Source organism: Pyxicephalus adspersus, chromosome 11 (assembly GCF_032062135.1).
Source record: "Pyxicephalus adspersus chromosome 11, UCB_Pads_2.0, whole genome shotgun sequence".
Classification (NCBI taxonomy): domain Eukaryota; kingdom Metazoa; phylum Chordata; class Amphibia; order Anura; family Pyxicephalidae; genus Pyxicephalus; species Pyxicephalus adspersus.
In genome coordinates this window covers 57,362,954-57,378,327 of record NC_092868.1, presented here as the reverse complement: position 1 = coordinate 57,378,327, position 15,374 = coordinate 57,362,954, and the positions used below count along the sequence as shown (strand labels likewise).

General features: G+C 41.5%; 1 protein-coding gene across 2 annotated transcripts; it reads right to left on the bottom strand.

The window, feature by feature from the left end:
* Window positions 1-11,425: 11,425 nt before the first annotated feature.
* Window positions 11,426-13,458, bottom strand: LOC140341099 (indolethylamine N-methyltransferase-like). Of its 2 annotated transcripts, none has more exons than XM_072426640.1 (3): window positions 13,261-13,458; window positions 12,427-12,634; window positions 11,426-11,928 (listed from the first exon to the last, which is right to left on the bottom strand). In XM_072426640.1, exons 1-3 carry the CDS (start codon window positions 13,397-13,399, stop codon window positions 11,499-11,501), a joined length of 777 nt encoding a protein of 258 aa, XP_072282741.1. In that variant the 5' UTR covers window positions 13,400-13,458; the 3' UTR covers window positions 11,426-11,498. The 2 variants fall into 2 exon arrangements, with proteins under 2 accessions (XP_072282741.1, XP_072282740.1); XM_072426639.1 differs by having other exon boundaries at window positions 11,426-11,931; window positions 13,261-13,455.
* Between the last annotated feature and the right edge of the window lie 1,916 nt (window positions 13,459-15,374).

Below are 15,374 nucleotides of genomic sequence, written 5' to 3'. Positions count from 1 at the left end.
CTCCCGGATTGATGAGTCACTGAACTCCAGTAGAAAGAAATCTGAGAAACTCTCACAAACTGGGATGAGGTGGAAGAAAGTGGAACCTACAGAGATGTCAATCAGACGCTTTCCTTTAATTTCTCCTGTGAATTAATAAAAATGGTACCAAATGAGGATTATGGCACAGACTATGGGGCTATGCAATGCATTATGATTAAGTTTTTAGGCTATAGATTAAAATTGAAAAATGTGAAATATGAAAATGATCTGGTTAACATTGATTTTTTAGAATGTTTAAGAGACTAAAGTGGAGTACGTAAGGGCCATCAGAACTCAGATTTACATGAAATTAAAAATTGTGATCTGTTATTTACCTGCAGCACATTGTTTAGAAATGATTCTTGTTGGGAATCCCACCAGTTCTTCCATTAGGGTTTGGTCACAAGTTGTAGAGAAGAAGCTGTCCAGGAATAATCTCTGGTCAAATTTGTGAAGGTGGTAGAGCTTCATGTCCCGTTCTGTCTCCATCTTGTACGGTGCTCCGTCTGTTCACTTTCCAACTCTTATAAGGACTTTCGTTGGATAGACTTGGCATGTTCTTATGATTACTCTGTGATCACAATTCAATCATATGTTTTGTAATCAAACCTAGATGTCTAATTAAATAGAAATGAAAACATAAATATTGCATAAATATTAACCTAAAGTGTTTACCAAAAGTTAGAATAAATCTCCCCAGGGGGAACCCTTGAAAATTGTCAGTAGAACAGATAACCTGATTTGACTCTCAAGGTATCTCAACTCACTAGGAAGTGATTACTAGGGTAGAGAAGATGAAGCCCTTGCACTCCTCCATACTGTATCACCCTAACCTTAACCTAGAATCCCTAATACCCCTTTAAACAAACAAATGTCTCAGGGTAAATTGTCCATAGAAGCCTTTTATTAACATATCAACTTTTATTTTCCAGCATACAAAAACATTGGGCCTGATTTATTAAAGCTCCCCAAGGCTGGAGAGGATACACATTCATCAGTGAAGTTGGGTGTTCCAGGAAACCTGGAATGGATCTTGTCCGGGATTGAAAATATTTGCTAACAAATATCAAATTGCTTTTAAGAAATCCCTTCCAGGTTTGCCAGATCATCCAGCTTTACTGATAAAAGTGTATGCTATCCAGCCTTGAAGAGCTTTAATAAATCAGGCCCATTGCATCAAACAATCAGGTAGATTTTAAAAGTACAGATAAATTCACTACCTTTTCTATGTATATTTCTGTTCACACTAGCACACCACCTTGGGGGCAGTTAAGGGGTATCCATAGTTCCCTTTAGGGCTCATGACAACCCAGTGTCCGTTAGGCTCCCCTTGTCAGGAACTCCCACCCCCTGCTGCCGTGTATGCATTCCACCCCACTTTCATGGACTTTCAAGCTGCCACAATAATGCTACACCGGGATCCCAACCCAAAGGGAAAACTTCTCCCCAATTCTAATTTTGAACTGACCTCCCCACCTCTTGCCCCTTTTATATCTCTTGTCTTTTGACCACCTTCCTCTCCAGCCCATCTATCACCCCAAATCTTTACCCCCCCTTTTTTATCTCTTTGACAGTTCCTTTGCCATGCTTGTCCCTCTCTGTCATTTTGCTCTGTGACTATTCCTTTTCTTTCTTAGCTCTGGGCCATCTTTCAGCTGTACTGCGATGTTCATGTGGTGATAATGGACGTCTTCAGACTGCAGGAGGGGCAATATCTATAACTGTTACCGAAAATCAGATATACTGCCCTGCTAGACAGGACTGTGCTTGTCACCCTCGGAGAGACAGGACCACTAGGGGGTGCTATGGCTTGCACGGAGATGGTGTGAGCCCTGAGAAGGACCAAGGCACAGAGTCTAAGCAGTACCCAGGTTTTCTCCAGAGCCTCTGATGGTGAGGATTTTGTGCCCTGGTTACTGCCAGGTTGCGGTCCTTGGGCACACGAGGTGGGCAAAGCACGGTACCAAATAAAAATGCAGAAGGATAGTCAAGGGAAGCCGGGGTCGAGACAGGCAGCAAGCATGAGAGGTCAGGTCACAAGCCAGGGGCCAATAGTCAGGGATTCATATAGTTAATTTTAAATCCTGAGAAGACACCAAAACATGTGATGTGTTGGATGATTTTAGGCTGATCTCTGACCGGGTCATTGGGAAATAGCATAATGTCATCTGCAAACATGTCAAGACTAATGTGTTTACCCCCTGTCTCCACGCCCATATATACTTTTAGATCCCGAAAAGATCTAGCTAGAGGTTCAATGACCAGATTGAAAAGGAGAGGAGACAACGGGCAACCCTGTCTTGTCCCCCTGCCCAGCGGAAACACTGGCGAAGATACTCCTGCTACATGTACCTGGGCTCTTTGGGATTGAATACATGGATTAAAATAAATTTGCAATATGGCCTTTGAATCCAAAATTCTCCAAAACCATGTGCAACCAGGGCCATTCCACACTGTCAAAAGCATTCTTAGCATCTAAAGCTAGGAGAGCTGATGACAACGGAGAAGATCTGTCCAACCTAGCCTGTTCCAAAACCATAAGCACCTTTTGAATATTATATGTGGTAGATTTTCCTAGAATAAATCCTGTTTGTGCAGGACTGACCAATCGGGGGAGCATGCTAGCTAAGCGGTCCGCTATGATTTTGGAGAATAGTTTAACATCCTTATTCAACAAAGAAATAGGGCAATAGGAGCCAGGATCTAATGGATCCCTATACTGTTTTGGAAGAACTTTAATAAACGCTAGACGTCCAGAGTCTAGATAGGAGGCATTAGAGTATATGTGTTAAGCAAGCGGGTGTGGACCCACTGTGCCACTGACTGGGTATTCTCCAGAGGGGTGTAATTAAGCCACTACCAGGTCTTCACTAGAGCCTCTGATGGTGAGGATAGGCTTGGGCTGCGGGGTAGCTGCCAGGTGCCACTCCAGAGCGATCCCCAGGCCAGTGGCAGCTGACCACAGGAACCTGGATACCCGGTGCAAGCACCGAGGGGCTTGCGTGGCCAAGAAGGTGATGGCAATCAGACAAAGTCCAGAAATAAGATCCGAGGTCAGGGTCAGGCGGCAATCAGGCAAAGTCCAAGGGTAAGAAACAAGGTCCGGTACACAGTAAAGCAAACAGAGGAAACACCTTTGCACTTGTAGTTAGACTAGCTAAGACCATGAGTTTGCTCAGGCAACTTCCTGTAGTAGGAGGTGCCTTTAAATACCTGCAGAGATCCAGCCATAGGCTGTAGAAACAGGGCTTGTATGTGTTACCTCATAGATTTAGGAGAGACACACCCACGCCAGCTCAAACACCAGAGCAAGTCTCCAGCAGGGAGGAAACTCCGGCATGGAACACAGGTAGTGGGGTTACTCTACCTGAAAGATAGGACCCGGCACCCGTGCCTGCAATTAGGAGCAGCGGCGCCCGCACGACCTGCAGTGCTAACAATATGGAGTTATATAGTGATGTCAGTGATAGCGTAACCTCATTGATCAAGATTTTGTAAAACTCAGACGGAAAACCATCTGGACCAGGTGCCTTAAAGTTACCTGAGCTCTTGATAGCCCTTAGCACTTCCTTTTTTGTTATAGACCCAATCAAAGCTCAGTTCCTCCTCAGTTAACTGTGGAATACCTTAACGGTCCAAAAAAGCCTTCCCCTGAGCAAAAGTTGTGTTTTGAGAGGTATATAAAGAGTCATAGTAAGATGCAAAAATAGTGACTATATCCTTGGAAGATTCATGAACAACCTGGTGCCTGTCCTTTATAGCTGTAATGCGGGGAGGGGGCTCTAAAGCCTTTTGCAAGATTCTCCAGTAGTTTCCAAGATTTATTGCCTATCGAAAAAACTCCATCAAAACTCCACTTATCATTGGCGGACGCATGGCCCTGCTTGGGTGGCAGCGGGATCCTATCCTCCACAGAACTGGTTACGGCATTGAAGTCATCAGCTACAATTAAAGGCACTTTGGGAAGGCTTTGCACTGTAGCAAAGCAGATTATTATAGAATCGCTGATTGTCCAAATTAGGACCATAGACCGCTAGGAAAGTTAGTACGTGGGCTTGAAATTGGACCATCATGGATGCCCATCTGCCTTCAGAAACATTACAGGATTGTGAAGATTGTGGAGTGTTGAAGCTTCTTGTGTAAAAGAATGAGCACTCCAGCTTTGCGGCCTGTGGCTGAAGCCCCCCACACCTCCCCCACCCAATCTCTAGCCATTAAATGAAAATCTTCTGAAGAATGGCTACATCTATTTGCAATTTTTTAAAATGGCGTAGAATAGTGGTGCGCTTGTTGGGGGATCTCAATTCCTTAACGTTCCGGGATACAATTTTCATCACGGGGGTTTATGGGGGAAAAGAACTATAATTACTGGAATTAAGTATAGGAGCAGTACCATGTTGTTGTCCCAACTGAGCACAGGTAAAGGATTTCTTCCATACATGAAGAAATCTGCAGATGTAGAATCAGGTTTGATGCAGCAATGAGGCGTCCATTGACATTAATGTAGTAGGCATACCCAGAAGCAGAACAAACAACTAACAACATGGTTGTCCCATAATACAATACTATTAAGTGTTCTTGCAATCTCAATGCATTGCATTGAAGAGGAGAAAATCACACAAATGCAGCATGAGCATAGAAAGAAACAAAAGATAACACCAGCTCCATCTAGTGGACAACAAATGCTTAACTAATGAATTCCTTGTTAATTACATGTGGAAATTCCCAGCAGGTAGGTAAGACAAAGGTGATATGCACTTAAGATCTTGGGGACCTGAGACTTGATTAAGCAATTTGCTGCTTGGGTGGTGTAGTACCTGGGGTGGGGGAGGATGTGGGGTGAGACAAGGCTTCCACCATCTCTGCAGCTGCCAGGGGATCTGTAAATATCTTGGTATCTTCCTGGTCTGGAATGAATATTTTAAGCACCGCAGGATACATGAGTGCGAAGCGGAGATTTTTATCGATGAGCTGTTTGCAGATCGGGTAGAAGGCCCGGTGTTTTTTGGTAGTTTCAACTGAGTTATCAGAGAATAACATGACTCTGTGGTCCTCTATACTGAAGTAATCAAATCCTCGATATGCCCCTAAAATTTGGAGCTTCTCATTGAAGTTATGATATTTGACTATGATTGGCTAGAGCTTTAGGAAGCGTGTTGGAGCAGATTTTATGGAGATCTGGGGCTTTATATGACTCAGGGATCCCGATAATTCTCAGGTTACTACGGCCGTCCCTATTTTCCAGATCTATCATCTTATTGTTCCCCCAGTTGCTGTTGTTTAGTACGTGTATTGAGCAGGCCATCCTCCAGGTCACTAATGCGCTGTTGCATGGCTTGCATTTCTGCCCCATGGTTCTGCACCGGCTCTGTAATAGGCTGTAAATGTACTGCCAAAGCTTCTTTATTATTCAAAAGCAGTGCTGGTTGGAGGTGCTGAGACACCTCAGAGGCAAGTTACTTGTTATAATAGAGGGGCAGATATGAGCAGGGCTGTGAGTCCTCCCTGGACTGTGTGCTTCAGCCTCGTGGTCTGATATGGCGTCGGCCATCTTGGCTTGTGCTGCCTTCGGCTTCTGCTGACTGCGTTTTGAGGACTGGGAGCCAACGATAAAGCGATCCATCGGTGCCCCGGGAGCAGGAGAGTAAAATCCCGGGGTGTAACACATCGCAGAGTGAAGTCAGAGGAGCGGAGGAACTAGATGGAGCCCGAGCTACTCTTCCCATCGGGTGCCGGAACCGGAGGTAGAGATTTTTGTAGCTGCTGTCAAACCTTCTTTTGCTGGTGTTCACCTTTCTCAGACATGGAGCCTTGGTGGCCACAAAAAAGGGGTCAATCAATGTTTCTCTCCCCTTCCTGTATCATGCCATGCCTTTAGGGGGGCAATGTTGAGGGTCAGGATCTTTTCTCACCAACCAGTCCTCAACAGAAGTAGGATTTTTTTGTTGGATGTAAGGTTTAGGATGGAATATTTACCCCCTCATCTAGAGGAATTAGTAAGTAAATGGGTAAGGATACATTAGTACACCTTAACCATTTCCATAAAGACTTAAAAACATTAACAGCACACTGACGCATCTGCTTTTTTTTTCTAACTGGTTTTGTTATTAAAGTTTTATTTAAATAATTATGCATGTATTACATTTGTATTGATTTATGGTATGGTGTTGGAATGGGTATTTACATTTTTTGGGGAAAAGATTGGGTATTAATGTACCCCTGTACTGTATGGCTACCTTATTAATAAGGGCTTCCATATTTCTTAATCTTTTTTACCTATTCCAATTCTGTTAGGGAAGCAGATGTTGCAACCGAAAAGCCCCGCCACTCAACATGGGCATCAATAAATGTATAGGTGGTATGAAACCTGGCATGGCGCAGTGGGCAGAGGTAAAAAGTAATGTTACTGTTGTCAGTTGCAGAATCGCAATCAGCCATTACACCCTCATGCCATAATCCACCCAAACCCCAGGTCCACATTCCAGCCATGAGACCCCCATGCCAGAATCCAGTGGATTACTTTTGCTTACATCAAACTTCAGAACCTTCCGTATTCTGGATCTCAGCTTGTCACTACTTTAAACATAAAAAGTAATTTGGGTAAATTGTTTTTTTTCTTTGTTTTAAGAGGACCTGTCATCAGATATTTTCATCCATAGAACTGCAGCATACCCAGTACTGTGCCAGTGTATTACACGTCACAAAGAATTGATTATTAAAGCTCTTTAAGAATGGAGAAGTTAGACTAAAATGGGAAAACCTGGATGATCCAGCAAACCAATATGATATTGGTTGGCAAATGTTTTCAGTCATGGATCATGATAGTCGTTATTCTCCAGTCTTGGAGAGCTTTATTAAGTTGGGCTCAATGCTTTAATTTGCTTTATTATATAGGGTTACCATCTAATTCCTTTCTGACCAATCAAAAGCCTCTGGGTCATTTTTTAGCCACTTCTCAAACTCAACTAAGAAATATTGCATATGGGAAAAAAATATAAAATTATAAAAACAAGATTTATTAATTTATTACTGATAAGCAGTGCATGTTGCCTAAGTGCCCCTGTACTCTGAGCTTTTAGAGTCATCTCAGGTCAGTCTGACATCAGTTTGTGCTTTTTTATCTTCGATCAAAGTCAATATGAATGTACCTAAACACTCCTATGGAATGGAATGTATGTACAGAGAGCTGGGGATTATTTTGCAGGATAGATAGGTTACTGCAATGACGATAAGGTGAGTCCTAAGGAAAAGTAACAAGATTATTTTTTTTTTTAGTATTATCTGTTACAGAAAAGTATTATTTTTATTTATTTTTTTAATTTGCAACAAAAGTTTTGCTTCACTTCTCAGTAATGGCTACGAGCGGAGTTTTTTATATTTCCCATTTGGTATTTTTTTGTACTTTTTTGTTACAATAAAAACACAAAACAATGACTTAAGAGGTTTTTAAAAAACAATGTTCAAAATGTAAATAAACATCACTATGATTTGAACCAGTAACAGTTATTTTAGACTTATAAAGCAGACAAATACAAATGTGTCTGTAATAAAACAAAAAATTTTAAAACTACATGGGTGGGGGAAATTTGTTTTTTCATTGAAATGCAAAGCAATATTAACAATAGGGCTCAAAAAAAAAGAATACTGGTATTATTTTACTATGATAGGTATTGCCAAAGTTTTGACATATCAGTAAGCATGTAGTTGAATTCCAAAATTCAGTAGGACGGGTCGTGCAATTGATTAGTTATATTTGTGAATTCCACTACACTGCTTTCATACTTCTCCTGATTGATGCCATTTAGTGATGGGTCCATGGTGGGTAAGCACTGGAGAGATTTGGATCATCATGAGTGAAGATAGATTTCCATTGCTGGATTATGTGATTGGTGCTGAAATTACTTTATCCTTAAATTCCCTAATATAGTTTAAAGGGATGGATATCTGGTCACCCATTCCTTAACTTCAATTATAGGTACCCACATCATTTTAGGGAACTGGATTTGGAAAGAGACAATGTCTCTATAACATTATGGGGGGAGGGGGCTGGAATGGGGCAACACACTTGCTGTCCCCTTTTTTTGGCTGCCCAGATTCCAATCATGGAAAATAATCTGGTTGAAATATCAAGGAAACTTTTCAATTTGGGTCTGAATAATGAAAACCAGGTTCTTCCATAATAATCTATCTTCTCCAGTCTTGGATAGCTTTCATAAATCAGGCTCTTTGTATGGGTACATGTTCCCCATGGCAATGCCCCATTTCCCCATGACTATATCTACCGACTGACTTCTCCACTGTCTTTACCAGTTGCTGGTAATAGTTCTGATTTGGTTGAAGTGGAAGATCCACTGTTGTGTTTGTTTTTTACCAATATGAGTTTGCCATAAAAAGCTGCTTTTTTTCCTCCCTGTTTTGATAACCTAACTGGCTTGGCAACTACTATAGTAGCTATGTAAGAATTCTCCCTTGGGATGCACTCTCCTATACCTCCAACAAGGTCCTCAATGCCTCTTAGTCAAGCCTGGAGTATATAGGAGGATCGGTGTCTTAGTCTACCAATAGCCACATATTAATTGCTTCAGGTTGTTAGTTGTAACTCAGTTAACCAGGGGCAAAAGCTTTGCAATGCACAATGGTTTGGGTTGTAAAGTTTTTAGGCAGCAGTTGAAAATTCAACCTGAACAGAATGAAATATTTCCACGGCATATTTACCAGACTAAATGGGAGCAAATAGGAGCCATCATGGTTTAGATTTAAATGAAATGCGTTATTTACCTGCAGCACAATGTTTAGAGATAGTTCTTGTTGGGAATCCCACCAGTTCCTCCATTAGGGTTTGGTCACAAGCTGTAGAAAATAATCTCTGGTCGAATTCGTGAAGGCGGTAGAGCTTCATGTCCCATTCTGTCTCCATCTTGTACGGTGCTCCGTCTGTCTACTTTCCAACTTTTATAAGGATTTTTTTTAGATAGACTTGGCATGTTCTTATGATTACTCTGTGATCACATTCCAATCACCAGTCTTGTAATAAAATTTTGATGTTTGTCCACGAACATCAAGAAACCATGAACATTTTCAGTGTAACAGATGTCCCTACTGAATATTTTCTTTCTCTCTTTGTTTTAAATACAAGCTGAATTTAACTTGGTATCTGTTAGGGGATTATCTGCCCACTGACCCCGTGAGGTAAGCCCCCACAGTTCCATGCACCCTGTTTATTCCCTCCAATGGCATCATCAATAAATACAGCATAAAGGGAGATGAAGCAAATAGCTGTCCATCCTTTACTCTGCAATCTGCGGCATCCCTGGTTTCCCTTTAGCTGTGAATCGTCTCTCTGCATCCGCTGCTCTGAGATTGTGTGAAGCTGAAGGGGATTTGGAGTTTATGCGGAAGCCAGTAAGCAATGTAGTCCTTCATCTCAATCTTGCGCTGCCATTTGTTGCTGGGTCTCTGTAGCCCTTCTGCTCCCAGTCACCTCTGTGTGTGTTGCAGTGTTAAGTTGAGCTGACCATCTGTTGATGTGTTATTTTGTTGGATTTTGCCTGGACTGATCTTTGCCTGTTACCCAAACTCTGCTTTGTCATTACCCTTGGATACCTCGTCTGGTGGACTAATTACCCATTACCTCTGGCTCGATATTTTGGAATTACCTCTGCTGGAATTTTGGCATTGCTTTATCTGTTGGCTCCTGGTCCTCTTTCAGTCCTTCCCCAGACACCATTCCATGTGCACCGAATTCCTGGGGACAACAAACAGTGTGCTGGAGGCTAGCTTTAAGTGAAGGGTGCAGAATTAGATTCGGTGACTGGCGTCTGGCAAGCGCTGGTGCCAGATCAGGGCCTTACAGTATTATTTTGGTATCAACCTCCCAAGTGTTACAAATATATTACAATTTTGGAACTGTCTAAATATAAATGACGGTATTCCTGCCAGTGGTCACTTACTGTACAGTAGTGTTGTGTTGTGTTTGGCTGTGTGACAGAACATTTCACATTCATTTGGCTATACCCAAGCAACATAGCCACAAAATTAATTTTAGAAGGCCTGCTATCCCAAAATGCCACAATACAATACCAATGTGCAGCTGGGAAGGAGCAGGGGATTTACAAAACCATGTTTGGTGTAGGCTTGGCAGGTTTCCTTTAAAATCCCTGTATGGAGTTCCAAACCCTGTACGAGGCAGGGGCAAGCTCTGGACTCTATTTCAGTGTGATTACATATCATGGAGATGGCCGTGATCTGCTATTACTTGCAGGCTTCACATCATTTTCATAGTGTGGACGTCTGTGAATGAGGATTTGGTTGCACATTTAGGTGACACAAAGCTATTTTGGTTGCCATCGTTCATTTCACCTCCTACAAATTCAAAGATACCTAGACGTGTATAGCTAGTTCCAGATGATACGTATATGTTTGTAAACACAAACTTGATTCCATATTTTAGGGATGCAATGGTTCGATCAGTTTTACTTTTTAGGACCGCTCAATAAGCCTTTCTGTGAAACTTACCATGTTTTAGGATGACTCCTCTAAAAGTCTTCGGCCCCTGTTTTAAGACTTAACTCATGCTTTAAGAAGACCTCATTGAAGGTTTTCTGCCTCGTAATTGGGGCTTGCCTATTTCTATATCAGGAAACCATTCAAAGGGTTTTATTTGACCTTTCAGACTTGCCAGTGTTGCTGTTTAGGTGTCAAACCATCCAAGGGATGATACTCTAATGATTCTGTTATGAAGAAAACTATTTGTGCTTTTTACCTAGCTAAAGCTCAGATCAGTATTTCTCAAACTTTTAATCACGGAGGATCTCCTTCTGCAAAAACTTTAAGGTCTTCACGGAACCCCTTCTATAAATATTATATCCACAGATCACAGTATATTAGTGGGGTAGTCAGTGGGAAGAATTCCTTATATTGCTGGCCATTGGGTAGAATGTCACCCTTACAGATAGCCAAAAAGATCATTGGTGTCACCTAAACTGACCTGAGAGGTGCAAACTGTTAATTTCTCAAGGAACTCCTAGCAACTCCTGAAGAAACCCTGCGCTGGATGAAATTTTTGCATTGGTACTACTCATAGGTAATCACATTTGTTTCTGTATGCTGTTTTTGCCAGTAGTTCATCTAAAAGCCCTTAAAGTGGTCAGAATTAACCCCCTCATGGGGGTAATTGTTACTATTCTGGATAGATAATCAAATGTTAGCCCAGGGGGTGGATTCCCTCTTAGAAATGATTACAGGAAAAAGATCCAAATTGCAAAAATTCCTTTTTGGAACTTTTTTCCTCAAGATAGATTGACAGAACATAGATGAGGGGTGAATATTACACAGAATTGTCACTGATGGCTTGGTGGGTATTTTTACAAAAAAAACTTTCTGAATTATTAATACAGAATAAAACTTTGTCATATTATATCTTTATTATATCACCAGCACACTTTGGTAAATTTCAGATAATCAGCATGTTGATTTCTCTAACTCTTTTTAGCCACAAGGAAAAAGTTGGCCATGCTGTCGGCAGTGTTGGAATGAGCTTCTCTCTCAGAGATTGAAAATACGTCCATGCTTAGTACTTTGTATCCAGCCTGGGTGATGGCATTGATCACAGTATCCTCACGCAGAGATAGACAGAAGAAGTCCTTCTGCTGCACCCTGTAGTAGGTGTTCCCCAGGGCCCCAATGACCACCAGATGTCCTCCTGGTCTGAGCAGCTTTGTGATATTCCTAATGGCGGAGTAATACGCATCCAGATCTTTACAGGCAGTCTCCAGACAGAGAGAAGTGATCAAGCAGTCAGCAGGGGGGATCTCTACAGGATCCAGTGGATTACTCTTGTTTACATCACACTTCAGAACCTTCTGTATTCTGGATCTCAGCCTGTCCTGCTTCTCTTCCCACTTGTCACTACTTTTAAAAAAAATAGTAATAGTTATTTGTTTTTAAGGAGCACCTGTCATGAGATATATTCTTGCATAGTACAGCGAACCCAGTAATGAACCAATGTAAAACTTCCAAATATTTGTTTACACGTCAAAAGGGTTTAGTACACTTTCTGATAATGGGCCTGATTTATTAACTTGGACTATCTTTGGAGAACTTGGGTGATCCAGCAAACCTGAAATAGATCTGGTCCACGATCAAAAATATAATAGCAAATGATTTTAAGACATCCATTCCAGGTTTGCTAAATCACCCAGGTTCTGCCATGATAGTCTATATGCTCCAGACATGAAGAGCATTAATAGGTCAGGCTCATGGCCAGAGATATATTTTGTCTATGTTGGACAGGATGGGATAGCTTAGCAGTTCGGTTCAGTGCTTATAGCTGTCTGTTTCTCCGTTGGGAAGATACAGCCATTGCTGGAAGAGCACACATTTAACACAATTTCTTACTTGACCTACCTCTTCCCTTCTATCTCACAGACAGTCTTCACAATTTCTGACCAATCAAAAGCCTCTGGGTCATTTTTCAGCCACTTCTCAAACTCCTGCCGGTTCTGATCCGTGAAATCAGAGGCAAAAATGTAAGGAAAAGATTCGCAGGCAGACAGTAATTGATAGATGGTGGGTCCGGTACCAATGTCAATCAGGACGTCTCCAGTGATCCCTCCTGCAATTAGAAGAAAGGAAGAAAGAAAGAAATATTTGGGATGATCAACTTTTTTGAACTTTTAAGCCACAAACTGTAACACTGGGAGTAAAGCTGTAATCAGGGCTGGATTAATACTTTTTGCTCCCCTAGGCCAGCTAGCTTGTGCTGCCCCAAACCAACAGCCTTTGATGCTGACACACACAAAACGCACCATGAAAGCTGTTCCACATAAACTAAAAGAGTGAAAGGAGGGCGAGAGAAGGAGAGAGAAGCAGATGCGTAGAGAAGGAGAAGAAAGAGAGGGGGAGATAAAAGGGGAGAAAGAAAACAGAGAGGGGGGAGAGCCAAGGAGAAGGAGGAAAAGAAAAGAAAAAAAAAAGGAAAAAAAAAGAAAAGAAAAGAAAAGAAAGAAAAAGAAACAAAGAAAGAAAGAAGGAAAGAAGGAAAGAAAGAAAGAAAAGAAAAGAAAGAAGTGAAAAAGAAAGAAAAGAAAGAAAGAAAGGAAAGAAAGAAAGAAGGAAAGAAAGAAAGAAAAGAAAGAAAAGAAAAGAAAGAAGAGAAAAAGAAAAGAAAGAAAGAAAAGAAGGAAAGAAGGAAAGAAAAGAAGGAAAGAAGGAAAGAAAGGACATTCAGTGTCTGCATACCTGGCCCAAAAGTTTCATACAGTTTTCGCATTCTGAATTTCAGTATGCCATCTCTTTCAGATCCAAGACAGCAGAAGGAAGTCAAATAGGCCTTGGAATCAAAGCTGGACAAATATGTGTCCCCATCTGTAAATTCCATCGTATGAGAAGGGAGAATGCTAACACGAAAGCTGAAAACTTAGGATAGAAACATTAGTTTCAGCACAGACTGTAAGGCATTTGGGGAAAGATTAACTCATGTTTAATGATTAATAACTGTTCTTTTATAATTTTTTTTTATTTTGTATAGGAATCTGTCACAAGATCCTTGCATGGATGTATTATTAACCCATCGTTACGTGAAAAGTCATTGTGTAATCTTTAGTATTTGGATATGTGACCTGGACTATATGACTGAAAGGATGTTGACCCTCCTACAAATAACTGAGTTCAGGTGTCCTCAATAAAGCATCTTGTTATTATTACAGCATACAAAGAGATTTTAGGCAATTGTGCTATTATAACATTGTGGTCAGTTTGGTAATGGCCCTCTTTGATCCTCCATGACTGCATCTCTGTTCACAAAGCCAGCTTCATAAGAAAAAGGGGTCACCAGTTGTGGAGGAACTCGAGTGTCCTGCACGGAGCCCTGACCTTTGAATTGCATTGGAATGGAGAGCCAGATCTTCTAATCCAACATTAGCACCTGACCCCAACAATGGGGGCAAATTCTTACAGACACCCTCCCAAATCTTGTAGAAAGTCTTCCTAGAAGTGTGGAGGCTGTTATAGCCAAAAAGAAGGCCAACTTCACATCGATGATCATATTTTATTAACGCCATATTAATGGCTATTGTTGATGAATTGAGATGTGCAATAAACTAATGGTCATGGTGTCCACAATCTTGTGGCTAGTGTGGTGAAATTCCTTATGATCCGTGGAAATGTTGTAGCATGGTGATGTGATACAAAGTGGTCATTAGTTTGTAAATTATATAGTAATTATGTAAACCATTAAGTGCAATCTATAATGAAGGGGAATATATCCATGCTCTTTAGCACTCACCCTTGCAGGAGCTGCTACAATTTTCCCCTTGTAATGTGGCATAATAAAATCACAGAGATTCATACATTCTAGTTTAGGGGGTTTTATTGTAACTACACATTTAGGAGATAGGGTCTAGGGCAGCAGAAGGTCCAATAAACACAGTTCAGATCCAATAGACGTAGATTTCATACTGTACTGACCGCTACCCTCCAGCATCCTTGCTGAACTTTCATCCATGATAGGAAGTGGGAAAAATATTCTTCCTTTGGAGTGATTCTCACCATTAAGGCAACAGTCCCACATTTAGCATCAATGGACTCCTATCCTGTCCAATGAGCTCCTGTCCTGTCCAATGAGCTCCTGTCCTGTCCAATGAGCTCCTGTCCTGTCCAATGGGCTCCTGTCCTGTCCAATGGGCTTCTGTCCATCGGGAAGAGCCAAAGGTGGAGTACTTCCTGTGAGAAGGTACTTTTACCTTTGGCTTCTCCCAATGGGGCTTAGTCTCACTGAGAACCAAACTCTTCCTCCAAGTGATCCATTATTCTGGCTCAGGCCCTGGGGCTTTACGGGTGTCCTCTCCTGTTTCCTTAGCTTCTTCTAGACATCCATCACAAGAGCCCTTGAAATTACAATTCCCCACACATTAAATCTGCTTTTACCAAAAAGTGTCAAACATCACCATAGATCCATTAATTAAATGCCCCAGATTGTTTACTGGCCAAGGCCAGTTTCCTCCTCTGCGACAGAAAGTAACCAACCATCATCCCCTAGGGAGAAAAGAGTCCACAACCATCCAGCATTACCCACTGGTAACTTTTTATTACCCAAAGTGACCTTTACATTAAAAGGGGGCTACATGTGTGCCATTCTGTATGTCTCAGTTCCCACACCTACATACCATATCATGTAGGATCCCTACTCCACAACACTTTATTCTGCAATGCTATGCTGTATGTCCCGCTTCCTTACCATACGTCATGATATACGCTCCCTGTTACACAACCTTTGCATGGTGTATCTTCCTATTGCTTGTACTATGACGTGAGTACGAAGCAAAGTAACAAGACAACAATTGGGAGAAGATACA

Coding starts and splice junctions, on each gene's coding strand:
- LOC140341099 (XM_072426639.1), bottom strand. CDS start 13,399: ATGGAATTTACAGATGGGGACACATATTTGTCCAGCTTTGATTCCAAG. Junction 12,635..13,260: donor GTATGAAACTTTTGGGCCAG/GTATGCAGACAC, acceptor TTCTAATTGCAG/GAGGGATCACTGGAGACGTC. Junction 11,932..12,426: donor TGTGAGATAGAAGGGAAGAG/GTAGGTCAAGTA, acceptor TTTTTTTAAAAG/TAGTGACAAGTGGGAAGAGA.